Raw genomic sequence first — 25,612 nt, forward strand, 5'->3', positions numbered from 1 at the left:
GTTGTACTTACAGTATCTCTAAATCTACTGGCAGTTCATTTTCTTTTTCCCAGGTTAATATCTCTACTGCATACCGAAACATAAGAGCAAAAATGTTGTAAGTTCTTGCTATCACATCTTCTGATAAATGCACAAGAGGATCCTGAAAAAACAAACAGGGAAAACACCCAACCATGTTAAATGTACATTAATTGTCCTCTTTCAATTCTGTCCCCACCCCTCAAAATACACTACTTACTATAAAAAGCTGATTCATTTTCCAACTTGAGCTTCTCTTCAGTTTGATCCTATATATTATATACTAGCAAATCAAGTTTCCGAAAACATTTTGTCCATAATTCTAATTACTGAATATATTGAGCCAAAATATTCAATGGCACTGTAATACCTAATAAATAAATCTAAGAATTTTAGAATAGCATTCTAGGATTTTTAAAACCTAACATCAAACCATCTTTATAGTTTTATTCCCTACTAATCCTCAATTTCCAGAATAAACAAAAGAATGTTATCTGAGGATAGACAAGCAGTATTTAGTTTTCTAAGTATAAAGGAGAGCCTGATTTTGAGGATTCCAAAGGTGAAAAGTCAGTAAAATCAGAAAACTGCTCATCTTAAAACTGATGTTGTAAGAATCACCTGTCTACTTTCTCTCAGCAGGTCAAGTTGTATATGCAAGTAACAGTGAATTCTGCACAGCAGACTCAGAGAATATGTCACGAAATTTCTAGGTTAATGTAAAAAAAGTATTACTAAAAGCATATGTTAAATTCATCATGGTATCTTTTAGTCAAAGTTAGCAAAATGTTTTTACAGTCTTTAATCTTAATGCTTTATCTTAAACCTAAACATGCTATTTAGGTTTAATGGCTAAACAGTGTTATGTTCATTTCTCAAATAAGAAAATTATTATGTTCCAACATCATGGGAATGGAAATCACACAGAACATTTTGTAAATCTTCACCAAAGATAAGCCTAGTGGAACTGATATAAAACAAATGGAGAAGGGGAGTAAAAAGAATGGAGGAAAAAGGACAAAGATTCTCAAAGGAGATGGGTCTAGGGCCTGAAGAATGTAAGGAAAAGTATGAAAAGAATTTTCAAACTCTTAGAGAACTTTTTATTTACAACTCTTTTAAGTAGACCATTTTATATGTCCCATCAAAATATATTTTTATCCTACTAGCAAGGTTTACTGTTCCTTACAGAAATGTCAGAAGTTGTTAACATAGTGAGACCACCTGTATGTACAAAGAAGGAACTAGAATCTCCTGAGGATTCATAAAAAGTGGGTATTAATGATAACACAAAGTTAAAACTACACCAAAATAGAAAGTAAAACCAAAACTCAGTTTTCTTGGTGATTTGCTCTCACTATAGTCATTCCACTTGTTATGATTATGTCCCATAATATAAGACATTTGGAGGACTGAAGAATTATGATAAACAGGATTTGTGAGAATGAAATGGTCCTAGGATAGAAACACTCCCAGTCAGGAATCCAAGCCAGTAAGTAGTGTCCAAACACAGTTCAACAAAATCCCAGGCCCTGGTAGAGATGTTTCCTATTTGAATTACAAATCAGTTTAAAAAAATACATAATTTTTATAATTATATATAGTTTGTATAGAGTATAGAAACTATGTTATATTACATATTGGGGATCACCAACTGGTAATTTTATTGCTACATTAACTCAGTTTGAGGAGGTCGAGGGATACAGATTTTTCTGCCGTCTTTGTACACACATTACCTTCTTAAAAATGGTCACTGATTAAGAATTATTTCTGCAGTGAAGAGAAACTAGGCTGTGCAAGTCTACTCATAGATGAAGTAAATGCTAGGAAAATACTTCTCAAAGTGCTCTTATCACAGCATTAGTCAGCTGGAATGAGTAAATAAATCACCATCTTATCCTATGTTGTATTATCAATGATGATTCAGTCATGGCTGTTTGATTATATTTATGTTAGAGAATGCAAGCCTTTGTCAGTAAGCCAAGTTTGATTTACTCCTTCTAACTAGAAAATGCAAGGCATACTGTTAAATAGGTTATCTGTTGGTATCTTAAAAAGCAGTGGGAATTAGGGAGAACTTTACATCTTTTATGTGATACACTTCTAAAATGTTTGAATTTTTGAAATGTTAGCATGTACTATATTACAATGAAGATTTTAACCATTATATGCAAATAATGAGGTATGAATGATGGTTTTCTTTATACTCTCCAACTAAAGCCAAAAATAAACTAGAAATGGAATAGTCATTAAAATAACCTATTTCATGAAATTACTTTCTAACAAATAAATAGTATAGATGTCAACTTATAAAAAAAATTCATTAACAATACTACTTTTGTCTATTTTATTATTGGGATTTAAAAAATCAAGAGTATCAAAAAAAATTCCACTGCTAAAAATGTTTTTAAAAAACAGTATAATGTACTATCAAAGAATTTCATTATTGGAATCTACTTAGGTTTAAAGCCCAGCACCTGCATTTACTATGTGAGACACTTCGGGCTAGTTTCTTAATCTCTCAAAAATGCAAGCTTCTGTGGCTACAAAAATATTGGTAACAGCAGTATTTATCTTACAAGACTGTTTTGAGGATTAAATGAAACAAAGTATAGCATTTAGCATAAGATTCAGGTACTAATAATCCCTGGTCTGCATTCGTATGAGATAAGAGCAGCACTAATAAGTGAAAATTTCAGACAAAAAAATCTTCATTAAGGTTTTGTTCAGGTACTATTTGTTACTGAATTAAATTTCATTCTAAAAAGACTATTGTAACCTAAGAATACATCCAGTATAGCATGACAGAATTAAAAAATAGATGTACAAAGCAGGTAAAGATGAAAATAAATTGAACTCAAGACAACATATATTTCTAAACGCAGATCATATAAATTTCCATACAGCTACTACAGACAGGCTGTGTTAGCAAACATTTTGCTGCTTCCCAGAAGCCTCAACAAAAGGAAACACATCAGTATCAGCCTGATACCGCAAGAAACCTAACACTTCCCAACGGAGAGACCTAAGAGAAATTTCTCATGACCCTTAAGATCAGCAAAGGAGACACTATATATCATGTGGTGGTTCTCAACTAGAAGAAGCCTCCCCACTCACCCCCCTCCACTGATCACTCCCACGCCCAAGGGCCAATTTCAAAACCTGGTAGTGCATTTATGGTCACAGTGATGGGAAATGCCACTGCCATTTAATAAGTGGGAATCAGGTATTATAAACACAATGTTTCTGAGAGTGTATACCTGGGGACAGCAAACTTTTTCTGTAAAGAGTAAGGTAACAAGTATTTAAGATCTTGCATATAGGGTCTCTGTCGTCTTACACAATTTTGCTATTGTAGAGGAAAAACAGCTACAGATAATACATAAACAATTAAGAATGGCTGTTGTAATAAAATTTTATTTATGGACACTGAAATTTAAATTTCATATAATCTTCACATCACAAAATACTGTCTTACTGTTTTTGACTATTTAAAAATATAAAAAGTATGTTCAATAAAAACAATTCTATGACAAAGCACATCTCAAATATATAGCTTTCTTCCACTTCAAGCATAGAATATAGAAGCCTTAGATATATGTATGAATTTAGTGAGTGGGCACCAAGTATGCTAAACACAATGTTATCATTTTAATAGCCTATCATACAGTCTTACCTTTGAAGACTTTGACAACATTTATCTTAATGAATTTTTAAATAGGAATTAAATGGCAGGGTTTGGAGGTTTTATTCTCTGTCAAGTTGCTGGAACATACATGCTCCAGGCAGGACCATATAACTTCAGCGAGGTAGATGATATTGCTGTCATCTTCTAAGCATTTAGGAAATTAACCAAAATCTGCATGATTTGACAGCTACCCCAACTGTGTGAGGATAAACCCAACAGAGTAACTGTAGATTCAGAACTTTTCTTAGAAAACTATTTTAAGTCTACTCTATAAGAAGGATAAAAAGGTAACAAGTCCTAAGTCTTTTTTTCTAAAGAATTTGAGGTGAAATTCCTGTAATATAAATTAACCATTTTAAAGTGAACTCAGTGGTTTTTAGTACATTCATAATGTTGCACCCCTATCAACTTCTATTTAGTTCTAAAATCTTTCTTTCACTTCAAAGTAAAACCCCTTACCCAAATTAGGCAGTTTTCTCCATTCTCCACTTCCCCAGCCCCTGGCAACCACCAATCTGTGTTCTGTTTCTACAGATTTATCTATTCTGGATATTTCATACAAATGGAATCATACAACATGTGACACCTTTTGTGCCTGGCTTCTTTCACTTAGCATAATGTTTTGGAGGTTCATCCATGTTGTAGCATATAGCAGTACTTCATTCCTTTTTATGGCTGAGTAATTACATAATATTGTGTGTGTGTGTATGTGTATATATATACACACACATATGTACATTTGTTTGTCCATTTAGCCACTGATAGATATTTTGGCTGTTTTCACCTTTTGGCCTTTGTGAGTAATGCTGCTATGAACATGTGTGTGCACGTACTTATTTGAATACTTGTTTTCTGTTCTTTTGGGAATACTGTTGACCCTTAAACAACAGGGGTTTAAACTGTCTGGGTCCACCTATGCATGGATTTTTTTCAATAAATATATTGGAAATTTTTTTTTTAGAAATTTGTGACAATTTGAAAAAACATTTTCTTTTCTCTAACTTTATTGTAAAAATGCAGTATATAATACATATTACAAAATAAGTGCTGATTCATTTTTTATTGGTAATACTTCTAGTCAACAATAGACTATTAGTAGTTAAGTTTTGGGGAAGTCAAAAGTTGTATGTGGATTTTCAGCTGTGTGAGCTCAGTGCCCCCAACCCCTGCACTGCTCAAGGGTCAGCTGTATACCCAGGTATGGAATTACAAGCTCATACGGCAAGTCCATGTTTACTATTGTGAGGAATAGCCAAACTTTTTCCCATAGTACTGAATCATTTTGTATTTCCACTATAAATATACAAAGTTCCAATTTGTCTACATTCATGCCAACACTTATTTTCCTTTTTTTTTATTATAGCCATCCTCATGGGTGTGAAGTGGTATCACATTATGGCTTCAATTTGCATTTCCCTAATGACTATGCATGTTTTCATATGTTTGTTGGTCATTTGTGTTACATATTCTCTGGAGAAACATCTATTCAAGTCCTTTGTCCATTTTTAATTGGATTTTTTGTTGTTGAGTTGTTAAGATACATATGCTGGATACTAAACAGGTCCAGTAATCCTCCCTTATACATGCTTTTCTTTTCTGCAGTTTCAGTTACCCACAGTCAACCCATGGTATGGAAGAAGATGATCCTCTTGATGTATTATTGTCAGAAGGTCAGCAGTAACCTAATGCTGCATCACAACTCCTATGACATTCCTCTCACTTCATCTCATCATGCAGGCATTCTGTCAGCTCTCATAACCACAACAGTGAGTCAGTACAATAAGATATTTTGAGGGGGAGAGAGGCTGCATTCACATAACTTTTATTATAGTATGTTGTTATAACTGTTCTAATTTTATTATTAGTTATTATTGTTAATCTCTTAGTGTGCCTAATTCATAAATTAAACTTTATCATACACATGTATGATTAGGAAAAAAACATGTTATCTATAGGATTTGGTACTATCTGCCATTTCACGTGATCTTAGAATGCATTCCTCATGGATAAGGGGGGACTACTGTATGATTTGCAAATATTTTCTCTCACAGTCCTAAAGTTTTATACTAGTTTTCAATTTTTTTTAAAGCATAACTCTTTTTAAATAAAAATATATCTTTATATTTTTACATACAGAACTCCAATCCAATATACAAAAGAGAGAAAAATGGAGCAAGTGGACAAATCTGAAACCCTGACCACTTGGTGTCTCTCTGGTAAATCCTACAACAACTATACTAAGCAAGTGAAACACAAACAAAATATGTTTTCCATAGCACTGAATCATTTGGCACAAATTTTGATTTGCCCAAAATATAGTGAAACACAGTACAATAGACACTGTCCTACACTATAAAGTTTTGATTATTCTGTTAAAATATTTGAGACCTGTAAGGTATGTGCACCAGCAGGACCTAGTAACGTCCATTTGCCCCAAATCTGTATCAAACCTGCTAACAATGCAGAATGTTATTAGCATTCTGAATGTACCCACATCTCTGGCATTTAAAAATAAAATCTGAAATAAGGATCCTGGATCAAATACCAAATTGTCATAAACAGCAGAGATGGAAGTTATTTATTTGGTAAGAGTCCATTGTATCATTACAAATGTCATTTAGAGAGAAAGTAATCAGGGTCAACAACAATCTTAAGATCACATATTTACACCTGAATTGAGGTACAATTGGTACTGAGCTATCATCTTTGTACTTGGTCTTGGCAAATATCCAGTGACACTGATTTACCAGGAGATGATGATTAGGACTGGCTACCATTACATGGCATAGAAAAAGGAATCCTGGCCTACAGAGTCATAGTCACAACACAAATATACAAGACCAATGAGGTTAACTGGATGACACATATAGGAAAAATAATCCTTCAATAATAAATGAGGACTTTAAAAAAGCCCCTCACATATGCTTAAAATAAAACCTCAAACATATAAAAAGTCCAAATTAAATTAAATTTCCAGAATTTCAAGTATATACTTCTATCTTAGTACGGCATCCATAAAATGCAAGGAACTTTCAAAATATACTTGGTCACTGTTAATAGTAATAATAAGACTACTGCTTGTCCATTTCTCATGACCTAATTCCTGTGTCTGAAAACATTTTAAATTCATGGTTCAAACATTATTTCCTTAAAAACAACTTTGTGAAAATGTTTTTACCTCTTCTTCCTCAATTTCATAGGTGTTAAGTTCATGTTTTTGACAGTAAGGACCCTCTTTCCAAGCTTCAGTATCACCACAGTCACAGAAACCTCCACCTCCTGATGTGGTCATCTTAAAAAAAAATTGTAAAGTATCTTGTCAATAAGTATTTACTGAGGGCTATCAGATTGTAAATGAGATATCAAGTGCTAAGGAAATAACATTTGCTAAGTGTTTAATTTCTTTGGAGGGCTAAATTAAATAAAATGCCAAATTCTCAATGTTTTAAGGTTAATAAGCCTAGAGGCTAATTTAAGTGATTTCCAAATAAAATAAGCTACTCTGTAGTGTCCAGTAAACTACAGATATTTTAAAGAGGTAAAATGTCTATCTACATGACTTCCTTAATTAAGAAAATCACGAGGGTCATCCTGCTGGGTTTTGGCTAAACTGGCATGACGTCGGTACCTATGCTACCAGGTTACAGTGCTATAATGTGGCAGATTCAAGTTATAAAGATTCCTATAGTTGCTGTCCCCTAGAAGAGTCTAGTAAGAGTGCTGTATCGCATAGAAAGTGACCAACAAAAACTATGAAACACTTTATTTTTCTTTTCTGACATTCCCTAAATAGCATTCTTTGAAAAGGAAGGAAGCTCAGGAAATAATAAAGTAGGTTGCCTGGTCATAACAACTTCTCACCACCTGAGGGGTTCATCCTTAAGAGATAGCAATGAATCAAGGAATCTGTCATGACAGAGCTTATTTTTAACATTACTGGTAGACTGGAAATTCTGTTTTTAAAAAACACTGTGCCAGGGAATTTTGGAATGGGTATTAGATGTACATTTAAGAATGAGCCCTATGATACTGTGCCCAAAGAAAGTATCTGAGTGTTACACATCACAATATAATTAGTGTAAACACAAAGAGTGACCAACAAAAACTATAGTAATGGTTTATTTTTCTTTACTAACATTCCCTAAAAAGTTATGCCTAGGTTCCCTGGAGTCGCAAAGATGTATGGGCAGTCAGCCATTTGGAAAATGGTAACTCCCATCCTAAAGCTTTTATGCTTGTTCTGGTTACCAAAGATAGGTCAAACAGCTTAAAGGAAACTGAGATTCTTTTACTGATTTATGAAAATAAAGAGTACATACCAAAATACAAGGAGTTCAATTTTGTAGCTGCTTCAGTTAATTATTAATACTTCAGTGAATAAAAAACAAACAGAGGAAAAGTTCTGAAACAACAGGACTCCTTAATCAGTAACAAGATTGCAGTATTCCATCTCTATCACTTTATTTGAGATTAGGGTTTAAAGTTCCTGCTACTAATAGTTCCTTAATATTTGAGTGTTCATGGCTCTGTCTTCAATTTCTAGTAGAGGAATGAGGACAGGCTTAGCAATAATCTGCCTTTATCTGTATCCTTGACCTAAAGCAAACATACCTAATTTTTGGAAAAGTCTTGAATACATTTACAGCAGTAAAAGGAAGTCAAATTGGTGGGTCTTATGTTCTAGAGTTGGGCCCTCTTCTATGTTACAGTAGATTCCTCTTTAATATTAAGAAATGACAAATCTCAGGTAGAAGATGACCAATAGGAAGAACATTTCTTAAATGTATAATCCTGTCCGTTTTCCTTACTCCTTTTCTCATACATCCTCCCTTCAGAACTTCCCTCTCACACTTTTAACTTATATTTAGCCTCTAAATTTTGATAAATTTCTTTATAAATCTAGAATTACAAAGATTAATAAACACAAATAGCAAAATAAAGTAGTTGAAAACCAATATGCAGGAGCTGATATCTGTTATCTTTCTTAAACCATGTGTTCCTAGAAGTCTAAATTCATAATTCACTTCTACTCTGCTATCCTATGTTTAATGGTGTTTAACATTTTTCTTACACCACTCTCCCACACTTTAGTGTTAAATCTTGGAATTTTAAAAAGGCAGGAAAGGTAGCTAGTATAAAACTCAATTCTAGGTATGGTTATTATCTGGACATTACTAACCCTATATCGGTGGTCTCTGTGAATACTTCCCAAAAAGCACTCCATGCATAAAACACAAGTTGGATCAACTGCACAGTCTCTGTAAAGTTAAAGAAAAAAAAAAATCAGAGTGTCATAAAATAACTATATATTTTACAACATAATATTTCAATTTGGAATCCATCCTAGAAGAGCCAGAATAGTGAAGTACCTCAGGGTCAAAAGGAAATATTCTTCTCAAAGTTCTGTCAGATCTTTGGTCATTGAGGTCAGCTTAAAAAATTTGCTTCTCATTATGAATGTGTGTTAGGTAATCTTTGAAAGCACATGTATTACTAGAATGGTAATTTCCTCCAAAGATTTGGGGAAATCACATTTTATGTTAAAACACAGATGTACATGGAATAGGTTTAAAATTTTAAGATATATCTTGAGATTTCAAATAACTTCCTCCAAACAGGTGTTTGAGACCAAGGGTCTTCAAAGTGATATATATATATATATGTACCCCCTTAGAAAGACAAGATGTCTAGCTAGGATGCAATAAGACAATATCCAAAGTTATATTTCTATTTAAATTTTAACTAATTTAAAATGGAAATAAGCATTCTAAGTGTTCAATATACAGACTGACACTGGTCTCCTCACTTGGTCTGTACATTTTGTTTGATGGTCACACAACACATGACTCACAAGACATCCTCACTGGACAGTTATGAGTCCCACAAGGCAGATGGGTTGACAGTGGTGATGTCAGTTGTTCCATTTGCTTTCATTATATTGCCAGCTAGATACATTTACAGATTATATTTTAAATAAGAGAATCTCTATATCCTATGAAATGAGATGGGAAGTCATAAAAATCTTTACATTTCCCCTTATCCTTGTTCCTGTATCCTCACAGGCAACCACTCTATTGTGTTTACTGTGTGTATTTTTATTTGTATATGTTCTTGCAAAATGTTTTTCAGTGCATGTATTTCTAATGTATGCAAATCTTATGTCATATATCTCATTCTATTCTTTACTTTTTCACTCCTGTCACATGATCCATTCATGTGCATGTGTACATCTGATCTGCTGCTTCTAATCGCTACATAATACACCCTGGTACACATCCAGAACATTTTCTCTCTACTATGTCTGCACTGGACAGCTGGATTACCTCCAGTTGTGTTCTACCACAAATAATGCTGCAATGACACCCTGTTAAATGTTCTCTTATGGGTACGTTTGAGACTTTCCTTGGCATGTAAACACAAGAGCCAAATTGTTGGGTTATATACATGTAAAGTTCTTATTCTGAATGCCATGCTACTGTCCAGAGTGGCTACATAGCCTCTACCAGTGTGTGAGGCTTTTTATAGCCCTGCATCTTAATATCAAGATAGGAATCACTCAGCAATATTAAACATTGCAAATATTGTCTACCATTGTCATTTGTGTAATTTTGCCCATGGTGTCCTGTGTTACACAGAACTACCTATTTTGGTGCAATTTCCACACACACAGACACAAACTGGTTTGTGCTTTGAGATTTTAAATTCTTTCCCCAATCCCAGGTCATAAAACTATTTTCACTTTCTTCTATTAACCTTTAGTATCTTCCATGTTTAAGCGTTTAATCCATCTGCAGCTTACCTTTGTATAAGATGTAGAAGAGATAGTTTTATTTCTCCATATATAATGAGATACTTTTTTTTTTACACACTCTTTAGTGAACTATCTACTTCTATTGATTGTGGTATCACCTTTATAATATATTAGGTTTTCACATATCCTTGGGTCTATATCTAAGATCTCTAACATGTCTGAGTGATACTATTTGTTTGTACCACACTGCACTACAACCAAGGCTTTGTAGTATGTCTTAATATTTGGTAGGGTAAATTCCCTTTTATTCACAAACTCTTATTTATTCTTCCATTCACCATTTAGGCTAAGTTTATAGAGTTCCTCAAAAGTATCCAGATAAAATTTTGATAGGCATTACTTGAATTTGATAAACTTATTTTTCTGTCTATGTGACTAAGAAACTACTCAGGAGTAATATCATCGTTATAAGAGTTAAATTATCATGTCCATGATTATTTCCTATGTCTTTTATTGAAGTTAAAAGCTTTCTCCATAAGTCCTTTGTATTCTTGATTAGAGATTACTATCTAAGTACTTTCTGGGTTTTGTTGTTTCAATGATATATATTTTTTTAAAAATCTAATTTCTAACTGGTTAAGGATTTCCTAGTTGGAAAATAAATAGTACAGATATTTAGTACCCTTGATAAACTCAAGGCAGTTCTAATAGTTTATTGCTTCTATTGTGTTTTATTCCAAGGTAAATGAGTATAGTCTGTAAATAATGACAATTTTATCTCTTTCCTTATAATATTTACAACTTTTATTTATTTTTCTCCCCTTATACTGTTGACAAGGACTCCAGCAATATGTTAACAGTAGCAGTAATAACAGACATCCTTGTCTTGCTCTATTACATATTTAAGTAAACATACCTTACTTACAGCTCTTCATTAAATATTATGTTCATTGTAGATCTACTAAGTGCCTTTGTAGAAATAATCAAGCATCTATCTTTTCCTATATAAACTGTACCTTAGAGTAATCAAAGGATTGATGAGAGACTGTGTTTTTTTTACAGAAGACTAGATAAAAAACAAAAAAAGGAATGACAACTTAGACTGCCACGATTTTGCTAGCCCCCAATGAAATAATGATCTGGCAATAAGCATCAGTGACTCCTAAATCGTTAGGTACAAAGGCTAATGAAGACCTTTGTAATGGTTGTATTGCCAGGTACCTAGCCCATCAATCAACCTTAGCAACAAAAACAGCTAAGCATCATGTGTCTCCTGATATGAAGAATTAAGTTACATATAATAATTATAAAGTTATTATTCCCCCAACCCACACCATACAACAGAATTTAATCAGGCCTAAGTACCTGTTCAGAGGAAATAGAGGGAATAAAGAAACATATTAAGCAATTCCATGTGGGCACAATCAGCCAAATCCAGAATGTGGAAAATTTCACATGGCAAATGACCTGGTTTATTAGTCACATAAATAGGAAACAGAAAAAGAATGAGGGAGAGAGCTATAGTACATTAAAAGAAAAAATGAGGGATAACAGCCAAATGCAATGTGTAAACTTTGAATCTACACTTATGAGTCAATCAGAATTTCAACTCTGAGTAGATATTAGATAATACTAAGTAATTAGTGTTAATTATTAAGAATGTTAATGGTTGTAGAGAAAAAAGCTGTATATACTGGGTATTGATAAAAAGACATGCTGTCTGGAATTTGCCTCAAAATAGAAAATAGTGTGTATGTACAGAGATTAAAAAGAGTTGGTCTATGTTGGTTATTGCTGAAGCTAAGGGATAAGTGTATGTCAGGTTTATTATACTAGTTAGCCTTTTATTATGTTTAAAATGTCAATAGAAAGTTTCTAAGACTCTAAAACACACTCAATACAGTTCCCATATGTATACTTTTGCTAAGAATTTATATCATAAACAATTATTGAAATTTATAAAATGTTTTTCTGAATCAAATCAGGAAAATCTATTTTTCCTCTTAACTATTAAAATGGCAAATTACATTAACAACTGTTTTAAAGATGAACTATCTTTGAATTCCTGAACTAAACACTATTTGATCATCATCCATCACTTTTTTAGTATATTCTTAGACTCAGATGGCTGGTATTTTATTTAGGATCCTTTCATTCACATTAATAAAGGAAATGGCTTTTATAATGTCTTCTTTTCAATCTATCAGGGACTGAAATCAAGATTATTATTCTATTTTCTGTAGTAACTTGTGTAAGAAAAGAATGAATTGTCCCTTTAAAATTTGGCAGAATTTACCTATGGTCATTCCAGTATGGGATTTGGGGGAGGGAAGATCTTTGTCATTTTAATGTTTTTTATACTGTATTCAAGTTGTCTATCACTTTTCTACAAATTCATCTATTTCATCTAAGTTTTCAAGTTGTTTAGCATTATAGTTCTCATATTTCAGCAGCTGCCAGACTTTCTTGGTTCACAGCACCTTTAGTATCTCAATAGTTTTTTTTCCTAGACCGAAAGAAATGCTTGTCTGTTTACTAAATAGGTTCAAACGACTTAGTAGCCATTGGGCGCTGCACAATTTCTCAAATCTTTGAATCAGACTCGACACTTTTTGTACTCCACAGGTATTTGCTTTTCAATCACGGCAATGCCAGAGACCCAGCTTTACAAGATTTGACATCATTCAAAGGAATGCAGTGAGTGTACTTCTTAATTTTCATTTTGAATTTTCTGTACTTGCATCTTCTCTTTTGCTTTTTCAGTCTTGCCAAAAATTTGACTTCATAGTTACAGAGTCAGTATCACAACATTTCACTTTTGTTTCATTTTCTGACCTTTTAATTTCCCTTCTTTTTCTTTTGAGTGTGCTCACTGTTCTTTTTCTAACTTCTTAACACCAAAAGCTTACCTTGTTTATTTTTTTAGTAATACTACTTACAGAAAATTTGCAAAAATATTGAGTCCCATTATACCCTTACCGAACTTTCCTAATACTAACCAGAGTACAAGGGAATTAACATTGGCACAATATTAACTACAGACCTTATTAAAATGTTATCAGTTTTCCAATAGGTCTTTTTTTCTTTTCCAGGATCCAGTATGGGATCCCACATTGCATTAGAAGCCACATATTCTTAATATCCTCCAATTAGTAAGTTCTTCAGTCTTTTCTTGACTTTCATGACCAACACCCTTTTGAAGAGAACTGGTGAGTAATGTTGTGGATGTCCCACAATTTGTGTTTAATGTTTTCATTAGATTGAGTTAAGTATTTTTTAGCAAGAATACCAGAGAAATGATGCTGTGTCCTTCTCAGTGCATCATAACATGACATTGATTTAATGTCTTATTACTGTGACATCAACTTTGCTTACTTGGTGAAGATGGTGTCTGTCTGATTTCTTAGCTGTAAAGTTGCTACTGTTCTTTTGTAATTAAATATATTTAAGGAGATACTTTGTGACTATTAACTATCATACCGTTTCTCAAACTTTCACCCACTAGTTTAGCATCCACCAATGGTTCCTGCCTATAATTATTACTGTGTTATTTGCCTAACGGTGATTTTCTATTTCCCTCATTCCTATTTATCAATTGGAATTCTTTGGTATGGGAAAGATACTAAACATATCCCTTCTCTCCTATCTATTTATTCAAATATTTGGTTATATTGGTATGAACTCATGGGTATTTATTTTATTATACAGGCTATAATTTAATATGGTCATTATTTACTCTACTTATTCAGCTGTGGCCACTGGGAACTCTTTCAAGTTGGCTCCTATGCCCTTTCAACATGTCCTTTCCTTTTTGAGCACTTTACCTCTGGCGCTGCAAGGTGTTGCAGGCTTATTTTGAATATTCCCCATCCCAGCCCTGGAATCAGTCATTTCTCCATGGAATTCTGATTCCTTTTATTGAACAATGGTATTTAGAAACTACTGTTTGGGTACTAGGTATGCTTATTGCTATGAGAGTTTCATTTTTTCTAGGCCCTTTTAGCCAGGAAATCTACATATGCATAGATTATTTTCAACCTTTCTTTTTTCTTTGCAAATATTTTAAAGGCATATATTTCTTTCTAAATACTCTATTGTGTCCAAATTTTTATCACTTAGTTCTGTTATTACATTACCTTAGTGATTTCAGTGATATTCTTTTACTTAATGTTAGCAATGTTAGTTTCCAAACATAAAATTTATTTAACCTACCCTTTCGTGATTTGTTTCTAATTTTATTGCATTAAATATAGTAGGAGAACAATCTGTATAGCTCTGAATCTTGAGACTTAACTGAGGTTTCCTTTAATGCCAAGTACATAGATTGCATTTTTAAAAATAAAGATATAATCCACATATTATAAAATTTGCCTTTTTAAAGTATATAACTTAGTATTCTTAGTACATCTATAAGGCTGTATAACCAAAACCAATCAGAACATGTGGAGAAATGTCTATTTAAATCTTTCGCCCTCTTTTAAACGGGGTTGTTTTTTGTATCCCTTTTGTTTTCTACCATGAATTCTATTCATCAGATATGAAAAGTTCTACTTTAGTTTTTTTTGTATCATACTTTTTGCCTGGTTTATTTTCTCCACTGTTTCTGCTTCTGTTTTTACTGACATTTTCCTTTACTTTGTTGCTCACAGAGAACATTTTTTGGATTCTTAAAAATCAATCTGCATACAAGGGAACATAGATATGCGATGAAAGCTGAAATTATCAGAAATGATACAGGGTGGAAGATAACGGAACAAGAGTAAAGCCAGAGGTATGTCCTCTAGAAGTCTAACATTTAACAGAATGTTTTTAACATTTAACAAAAAAGACAAATGTGTACAGTTACAGTACCAGTTGCTAACTGCTATATTAAAGGTATGCTTAATTGGTGAAAGCATCCAAGGATCTGAGAATTTAGGGCTCTGTTGAAAGCAGTCATTTCCAAACTCTCTTAGTCATGCATCCTTTTGTTAAAATTTTTACAGTATGCATTATATTATCTATATGTAAACATATTCATATTAACTTTTCATATTTATGTTATATATACACATTGCCCATTATTAGTAGTATATACATGTGTAAGTTTTATATATATATATGCATTACTTCTATGATGTACTAATTAAGAGTCTCTCCCTTATATTACTGTGTAACTGGAGTCTGAGGAATAGAAAAAACGAGGCAGAGAATATATCTGAAAAAACAACTTAAACTTACCAAATTTACTTAAGGACATCAATTTACAAATCCAAGAGATTTAAGGAACCCCAAGAGGACAAATACAAAGAACACACAGCTAGGAATCTTACAGTCAAACTGCTAAAATCCAAAGATAAAGTGAAAATATTGACGGGAGCTAAAGAAAACCAACACAATGCATACAAGGGAACATAGATATGCGATGAAAGCTGAAATCATCAGAAACGATAGACGGTGGAAGATAACGGAACAAGATCTTTAAAATGTTGAAAATGGAAAAAAGTTTCAACCCAGGATTCTGTCAGGAAAATATACTTTAAAAAATGAGTGTAGACTTTCCATTTTTAGCCTGGCATATAAGAAGTTTGGAGGTTGCCACACCATTCTAACAAATAAAAAGTGGAACAAACTGAAAAATCTGCCAGAGAGGTGTGGTCACAGGGCAAAATGCTACTCCCAAAATTGGAGACCAAAAGGTGAATACAGAGAATCACAACTTCTGAGAGCTGAAACCAACAAGCACCAACCTCCATAGAAACCAGTGCTGAGGTAGGGAAACCTGAAATGTAACTGCTGGAGACTGAGTGCAGAGGAGTTTGAAAGATTAAAAACTCCAGGGGAACCCAGCCATCAGGGCCCCCCATGCTTTAGTGAGTTTTGTTCCCTGGAGTTCTACTAGGTTCTTTCAGTGAATATCAGAGAAAAATCATCTGTGCTTCCAGCAGGGGAAGGAGAAAAGGAACCATTTAAAAATATGCCAGAGCACTGTTCTTTTTTTTTTTTTTTTTTTTTCAGAGCACTGTTCTTAATGAAGTTTGTCCTCAGAAAAAACTATTTAATCAAAGCCTATATCCTACTGGGGATTTACCAACACTCTGGGGATTTACTAACTGACCTGGAAAATGGAAATACCCAACTCTAGCCCACTCTAGCCCTCCTGTCCCATCTAAAGGCAGGTGTGGGGCACTGAGAAGCACTTGTGATATTCACAGTCCTGAAGCACAGACTCACTGAAAGACTGAGACCTAATAATAGCCCTATAGAATAATGATAGCCCTACACCTTACTACCACATTACTAAAGGTCTAAGTAGAGGAGTTCTACTTACCCAGTATAACATATGCCTGGTAATCAAGAAAAAATTGTAAGACATATTAAAAGGCAAAAAAAATACAGTTTGAAGAGACAGAGTAAGCATCAAAACCAGATTCAGATATGGCAGGAATGTTGGAATGATCAGACCTGGAATTTTAAAAATTCTGATTAATATGCTAAGGGCTCTAATGGATGTAGTAGCATGCCAGAAGAGATGCGCAATGTAAGCAGAGATGGAAATCCTAAGAAATAACCAAAAAAAAATTGCTCGAGATCAAAATCAATGTACAGAAATGAAGAACACCTTTGGTGGGCTTATTACTAGGCTGGACATGGCTGAACAAAGAATCTTGGAACTGGAGGCTATTTCAACAGACTGAAAAGAAAAAAGAAAAGAGATTGGAAGAAAATCAGAACAAAATATGCATGAACTGTGGGACAACTACAAAAGGTGTAACACATTTGTAATGGGAATGCCAAAAAGAGAAGAAAGGGAGAAAGGAACAAAAGAAATATTTGAAATAATAATTGTTGAGAATTTCTCTAAATTAATGTGAGACACCAAACCATACATCCAGGAAGCTCAGAGAACACCAAGTGGGTTAAATGTCAAAAAAACTACACTTAGGTGTACATTTTCAAATTAAAGAAAATCAAAGATAAGGAAAAAAATCCTAAACGAAGTCAGAGGAGAAAAAAGCTTACCTACAGAGGAGAAAAGATAATTACATCTGACTTCTCCTTAGAAACCATGTGAGCAAGAGGACAGCAGACAAATATTTAATGTGTTGAAAGAAAAATCCCACTAACTTAAAATTCTGTACCTGCAAAATTATCCTTCAAAAGTGAAGGAGAAAGAAAACCTTTTTCAGACAAACAAAGTGGACTTGGATCAGTTGTAAATACATATTGAAAATTCTAGGGCAACCACTGAAAAAAGTATAAATAAATAAATTTATAGCTGATATGTTATATCAGCTATACAAGGAATGGCTGTGTTAACATCTGATAAAACAGATCTTGAAAGAAAGACTATTAACAGAATTAATAAAGGATACTGACATTTCATAATGATAAAATATATCAGGAAGTCATAGTAATTAAAAGTATCAGTGTATATACATGAAACATTAGCTGACAGAACTAAAAGAATTAAATCCACAATCACATTTGAAGATTTTAATAGTCCTTTATCTATAACTGATAAAACTATTCATAAAAATCAATAAGCATATAAGACCTGAAATGGCACTATCAACCACCCTGTCCTAATTGTTATTTATAGATTACATCCAACAACTACAGAACAAACCTTCTTTTTAAGTGCATATGAAATGTGTTCAAGACTAATCATGTTGCTGAGTCATAAAACAAGTTTCAATGGATTTCAAGACTGAAACCTTACAGAACATAAACTGTGTTAGAAATCAGTTACAATATATCTAGGAAAGCCCCAAGTATTTTGAAATTAAACAGTGCACTTTTAAGTAAACAATGGATTAAAGAATAAAATATAAGTACATTAAATCTAAAGATAATAGGTAGAATACTAAGAGCAGAAATGAATAAAACAAAACAGACATATGGAAAATTAACAAGCCAAAAACTGATTCTTTGAAAAGGTTTATAAAACTCGTTGAAGAGAGAAAGCACAAACTACTAATTATCAGGAATGAAAGAAAGAACATCACTATAGATACCACAGACATTAATAGAATGGGGAAATATTACACATAACTTTGTCAATAAATTTGACATTATACAGCAAAACATTTTTCTTAAAAAAAATACCAATATTGACACTGTACAGCAAAACATAGTTCTTAAAAAAATACCAATATTGACACAAGGTGAAATAAAGTTCTGAATAAGTACTGTAAATATCAAATAAATCTAATTTGTTATCAAAAACTTCCTCCAAAGAAAACACCAGGCCTTGATGGTTTGTTTTATTGGCAAATTCTATCAAACTTTTAAAGAAGAAATTATACCAATTCCTCAGATAACATTAAAAAAGGAATACTTCCCAATTCATTTTAAAGGACAAGCATAACTCTGATACCAAAACAAGACAAAGACATTATAAGAAAAATCACAGACTGGTATATTTCATGAAACAAAGACACAAAAATTCTTAATACAACATTAGCAAATTGAACACAGCAATATATAAAAGTTGTAATACATGATAATCAAGTGGGCTTTATTTCAGTAACAAAAAACAGTTGAGAAAACCAATCAATGCAATCACTAATGGAATAAAAAAGGAAAACTATGATGTTCTCAATAGCTCCAAAAAAAGCACCTGACAACAGTTCAGTTATCTATATTTTTCTAAAAAAAAGCAGCAAACTAGAAATAGAAGGAACCTTTCTTGATATATGAGAAAACCACCTAACATCATACTTAATAGTGAAAGACCGAATAGTTTATTCCTAAGATTGGGAACAAGGCAAGGATGTTCCACTTTCACCAGCACAAGGCACAAAAAAAGAAAAGACTGGAAAGGAAAATGTAACACTGTCCCCATTCAGAAAGGACATAATCATGTAAAAATCCTAAATAACAAAAAACAAAATACTACTAGAACTACCTAGCCAATTATGCAAGGTCAAAGGACACAAGTTCAGTATCAGGAACCAACTGTATTTCATTATACTTACTTACAGAAAAAAGTGTAAATTAAAACTAAGAAAAAAATACCACTGAAGTGAATTCGCAAAGTACTTTAATATTTTCAGTAATCATGTTGGTGGTAGGTAGTATTATTAATATAGTTATCCTGAGAGTGCTTTGTGCATGAGATAAAAGGAATGAGTAATTATAGAATATTTTAGTTCTATCATGTTCTGTGTCCTTGAAAACCAGGATTTATGGTACGGAAGGAGCCAGAGAATAGATTAAATAAAATCTCTTTAATCTTGAAAAAAAATCATAAAATACTTAATAATAAATATAACAAAAGCTGTGCACAATTTCTACATAAAAACTGTAAGACACTGCTGAAAGAAATTAAATAAGAAGACCTCAATAAATGGAGAAATAAGATGTTCATGGATCAGAAAACTCAGTATTGTTAAAAGTCAGTTCTTCCCAAACTGATGCATAGATTCAATGCAATCCTAGTCTTAATCTCAGAAGTCTTTCTTAAAAATAAAAATTGACAGACAGGCTTAAAGATGATGGCGTGAAAGGTGAGACAGAAACCTCCTCCCAAAACCACATATAATATGAAAATATAACAAATACAACTAATCCAGAAAGAGCAACAAGAAAGAAGGCTGAGGCAGACTGCCTACCTGGAGAAAACAGCAGACATCAAGGAAAAGGATAAAGTACCAAAGCAGTGATCCAGAGGGATCCAAGCCCTTCCCCCACCCCAGCTCACCAGCAGGAGGAAGAAAAAATAGAGTGGTGAGGGGGTGGAGGCCTAGGACTGCTGACCACCCAGCTCTGGAGATCTGCTCTGGGAGCACGAACCTACATTACATGGAGCTCTGGAGATTAGTGGGGAGGAAGCTAAGACAGGCAGAATATATGGGGAGACTGAGATTCCAGCTGCTGTGTAAAACAGATATCCACAACTGGCCACTCTGGGACAAAAGAAAGGAAGGTGGTCTGAGAGACTTCCTAGCCCTGAGAGGGCTGATAAAGGGACAAGGATTGCACAGAGCTTGCTGCTCAGGAGAAAGGACAGGTGGACAAAATTGTCTGGGCACACTCTGCCCAGCAGATTGGGAACTTTCAGGAGCTTCTGGTGTTCCACCCGTGCCAGCTGGCGACGCAGCTACGAGGTCCCCCACCGTGATACGTAGCCTTTTGTTCCTTCCTCCCAGCCAGCACCGGCTCACAAAGCAGCTGTCCCCACCATTGTGCCAAGCCAGCCAGAGGGGTGGTCCCACCTACCGCAGATACAAGTGCATAGCACAGAGGCTTCTCCCTGCCTGCTTGGCCCACTGATCCTGGCAGTGGAAGCAGGCACTACAGCCAGGAAGCAGGAAAGAGCTCTTTCCTCTCTATAGGCACCAGCACCGCTTACCTGTGACCCCTGCCATTGCTCCAGGGGCTGAGCAGCAGCAGAGAGTAAAGCTTCTGGGCACTACAGGGTGCCACATACAAATATCAAACATCAAACCAAAATCCCACAAACACCAGAAAGAGGGCCAAGTGTAACTGAACTCATCAATCTTCATGAAAGAGATTTCAAAGTAAAGATCATAAACATGCTCACAAAGCTACAGAAAAATATTCAAGAACTCAGGGAGAAATTCATGAATGAAATAACTTAAAAAATACAGTATCTAAAATGAAATATACAATGGAGGGATTTAAAAGCAGATTACATGAAGTAGAGGGGACAATAAAAATAGAAATCAGAGAACAGGAATACAAAAGCTGAGGCACAGAGGGAAAAACGATCTCTAGGAATGAAAGAACATTGAGAGAATGGTGTGACCAATCTAAATGGTACAATATTCACATTATAGGGGTAGCAGAAGAAGAAAAAGAGAGAGAAAAATGGGATAGAGAGTGTCTTTGAGGAGGTAATTGCTGAGAACTTCCCCAATCTGGGGAAGGAAATAGTCTCTCAGGATATGAAAGTGCTCAGATCTCCCGACACAAGGGACCTAAGGAAGAAAACACCAAGACATATAATAATGAAAATGGCAAAGATCAAGGATACGGACAGAGTATTAAAAGCAGCCAGAGAGAGAAAAAAGACCACATACAAAGGAAAACCCATCAGGCTATCATCAGACTTTGCAGCAGAAACCTTACAGGCCAGAAGGGAGTGGCATGATGTATTTAATGCAATGAAACAGAAGGGCCTCAAACCAAAATACTCTACCCGGCAAGATTATCATTTAAATTTGAAGCAGGATTAAACAATTTCCAGATAACCAAAAAATGATGGAATTTACCTCCCACAAACTGTCTCTACAGTGTATTTTGGAGGGACTGCTATAGACGGAAATGCTCCTAAGGCTAAACAGCTGTCACCAAAGAAAATAAAACCACAGTAAAAGGAAGCAGACCAATTAATTACTAAGCAAATGCAAAACTGAATCAACTACCTACAAAGTCAAGGGGTACACAAAGAGTACAGAATATAACACCTAATATGTAGAGTGGAGAAAGAAGAAAAAGAAGGGAGGGAAAAAAAAGAACCTTTAGATTGTGTTTGAAATAGCGTACTAAGCGAGTTAAGTTAGAGTGTTAGATAGTAAAGAAGCTGCCCTTGAACCTTTGATAACCACAAATCTACAGCCTGTAATGGCAATAAGTACATACCTATTGATAATCACCCTAAATGTAAATGGTCTGAATGCACCAATCAAAAGACAGAGAGTCATTAAATGGATAAAAAAACACGTCTATATGCTGCCTACAAGGGACTCACTTCAAACCTGAAGACATACACAGACTGAAAGTGAAGGGATGGAAAAAGATATTTCATGCACAACAGGGAAAAAAAAGCAGGAGTTGCAGTACTTGTATCAGACAAAATAGACTTCAAAACAAAGAAAGTAACAAGACACAAAGAAGGACATTATATAATGATAAAGGGGTCAGTCCAACAAGAGGATATAACCATTAATAAACATCTATGCACCCAACACAGGAACACCTACATATGTGAAATAAATACTAACAGAATTAAAGGAGGAAATAGAATGGAATGTATTCATTTTAGGAGACTTTAACACACAACTCACTCCAAAGGACAGATCAACCAGACAGAAAATAAGTAAGGAGACAAGAGACACTGAACAACACATTAGAACAGATGGACCTAACAGGCATCTACAGAACACTTCACCCAAAAGCAACAGGATACACATTCTTCTCAAGTGAACATGGATCATTTTCAAGAACAGATCATATACTAGGGCACAAAAAGAGCCCCAGGAAATTCAAACGGACTGAAATTGCGCCAACCAGCCTCTCAGACCACAAAGGTATGAAACTAGAAATAAATTATGCAAAGAAACCAAAAAAGCCCACAAATACATGGAGGCTTAACAACATGCTCCTAAATAATCAATGGATCAATGACCAAATAAAAACAGAGATCAAGCAATATATGGAGACAAATGACAACAATTATTCAACACCACAAAAATCTGTGGGATGCAGCGAAGGCCGTGCTAATAGGGAAGTATACTGCAATACAGGCTCACCTCAGGAAAGAAGAACAATTCCACTTGAACAGTCTAAACTCACTATTAATGAAATGAGAAAAAGAAGAACAAATGAGGCCCAAAGTCAGTAAAAGGAGGGACATAATAAGGATTAAAGCAGAAATAAATAAGATCAAGAAGCATAAAACAATAGAATCAATGAAAGCAGGAGCTGGTTCTTTGAGAAAATAAAATAGATAAACCCCTAGCCAGAGTTATCAAGAAAAAGAGAATCTACACACATAAGCAGAATCAGAAATGAGAAAGGAAAAATCACTATGAACACCACAGAAATACAAATAATTATTAGAGAACACTATGAGAAATTATATGCAAACAAATTGGATAACTTAGCAGAAATGGACAACTTTCTAGAAAAATACAACCTACCAAGACTGACTGAGGAAGAAACAGAAAATTTGAATAGACCAATTACCAGCAATTCAAGAAATTGAACCAGTAATAAAAAAATTACCTAAGAACAAAACGTCTGGGTCCAGATGTCTTCACCGTTGAATTTTATTAAACATTTAGTGACGATCTAATACCCACTCTCTTTGAAGTTTTCCAAAAAAGTAGAAGAGGAGGGAATACTTCCAAACTTAATAAAGCCAGCATCACTATAATACCAAAACCAGACAAAGTCACCACAAAAAAAGAAAATTACAGACCAATATCCCTGATGAACATTGATGCAAAAATACTCAACAAAATATTAGCAAATCGAATTAAAAAATACATCAAAAAGATCATCCATCATTATCAAGTAGGATTTATTCCAGGGATGCAAGGATAGTACAATATTCGAAAATCCATCAACATCACCCACCACATCAACAAAAAGGACAAAAACCACATGATCATCTCCACAGACGATGAAAAAGCATTAGAAAAAATTCAACATCCATTCATGATAAATTTCAACAATATGGGTATAGAGGGCAAGTATCTCAACATAATAAAGTCCATATATGACAAACCCACAGCCAACATCATACATAACAGTGAGAAGCTGAAAGCTTTTCCTTTAAGATTGGGTATAAGACAAGGCTGCCCACTCTCCCCACTTTTATTCAACATAGTACTGGAGGTCCTAGCCATGGCAATCAGACAACACAAAGAAATAAAAGGCATCCAAATTGGTAAGGAAGAAGTTAAACTGTCACTGTTTGCAGATGACATGATAATGTACATAAAAAACCCTAAAGAATCCACCCCAAAATTAGTAGAATAACTGAACTCAGCAAAGTTGCAGGATACAAAATTAATACACAGAAGTATGTTGCATTCCTATATACTAATGATGAACTAGCAAGAAAGAGAAATCAGGAAAACAATTCCATTCACAACTGCATCAAAAAGAATAAAATACCTAGGAATAAACCTAACCAAGGAAGTGAAAGACCTATACCCTGAAAACTATAAGCCACTCATGAGAGAAGTTAAAGAAGATACCAATAAATGGAAATACATCCCATGCTCATGAATAGGAAGAATTAATAGTGTTAAAATAGCCATCCTGCCTAAAGCAATCTACAGATTCAAATGCAATCCCTATCAGAATACCAATGGCATTCTTCAACAAACTAGAGCAAATAGTTCTAAAATTCATATGGAACCACAAAAGACCCCAAATAGCCAAAGCAATCTTGAGAAGGAAGAATAAAGCTGGGGGGTTTACACTCCCCAACTTCAAGCTCTACTACAAAGCCACAGTAATCAAGACAATTTGGTACTGGCACAAGAACAGACCCATAGAGCAATGTAACAGAATAGAGAGTCCAGATAGAAACCCAAGCATATATGGTCAATTAATATATGATAAAGGAGCTATAGATATACAAGGGGAAATGACAGCCTCTTCAACAGCTGGTGTTGGCAAAACTGGACAGCTGTATGTAAGAGAATGAAACTGGATCACTGTCTAACTCCATACACAAAAGTAAACTCGAAATGGATCAAAGACCTGAATGTAAGTCATGAAACCATAAAACTCTCAGAAGAAAACATAGGCAAAAATTTCTTGAATATGAACATGAGCAACTTTTTCCTGAATGAATCTCCTCAGGCAAGGGAAACAAAAGCAAAAATGGACAAATGGTACTACATCAAACTAAAAAGCTTCTGTACAGCAAAGGACACCATCAGTAGAACAAAAAGGGATCCTACAGTATGGGAGAATATATTCACAAATGATATATCTGACAAGGGGATAACATTCAAAATATATAAACAACTCACATGCCTCAACACCCAAAAAGCAAATAACCCTATTAAAAAATGGGTAGAGGATATGAACAGACAATTCTCTAAAGAAATTCAGATGGCCAACAGGCATATGAAAAGATGGTTCACATTGCTAATTATCAGGGAAATGCAGATTAAAACCACAATGAGGTTATCACCTCACACCAGTTAGGATGGCCAGCGTTGAAAAGACTAGGAACAAAAAATGCTGGCAAGGATGCAGAGAAAGGGGAACCCGCCTACACTGTTGGTGGGAATGTAAATTATTTCAACCATTGTGGAAAGCAATATGGAGGTTCCTCAAAAATCTAAAAATAGAAATGCCATTTGACCCAGGAATTCCACTCCTAGGAATTCACCCAAAGAAAACAAGATCTCAGATTCAAAAAGACATATGCACCCCTATGTTTCCTGCAGCACTATTTACAA

The 25,612-nt window shown here is 34.2% G+C and overlaps 1 protein-coding gene across 8 annotated transcripts in view; it reads right to left on the reverse strand.

The window, feature by feature from the left end:
• Window positions 1-25,612, reverse strand: part of UBR2 (ubiquitin protein ligase E3 component n-recognin 2) — a 115,065-nt gene that overhangs the window by 69,532 nt on the left and 19,921 nt on the right. For 7 of the 8 annotated variants that reach the window (XR_012126239.1, XR_012126240.1, XM_073224563.1 and 4 more), the window contains 3 exons: window positions 8,886-8,964; window positions 6,885-6,998; window positions 12-142 (listed from right to left, as the gene is read on the reverse strand). Coding sequence is in view for 6 of the 8 variants with exons in the window: in XM_073224563.1 (XP_073080664.1) it covers window positions 12-142; window positions 6,885-6,998; window positions 8,886-8,964 (324 nt within the window). In the remaining 2 variants the exon portion in view is untranslated. The remainder of the gene's footprint in view (window positions 1-11; window positions 143-6,884; window positions 6,999-8,885; window positions 8,965-25,612) is intronic. The other variant, XM_073224565.1, reaches the window with a different exon arrangement.

The sequence above is a fragment of the Manis javanica genome, chromosome 16 (genome assembly GCF_040802235.1).
Source record: "Manis javanica isolate MJ-LG chromosome 16, MJ_LKY, whole genome shotgun sequence".
In the NCBI taxonomy this organism is placed as follows: Eukaryota; Metazoa; Chordata; class Mammalia; order Pholidota; family Manidae; genus Manis; species Manis javanica.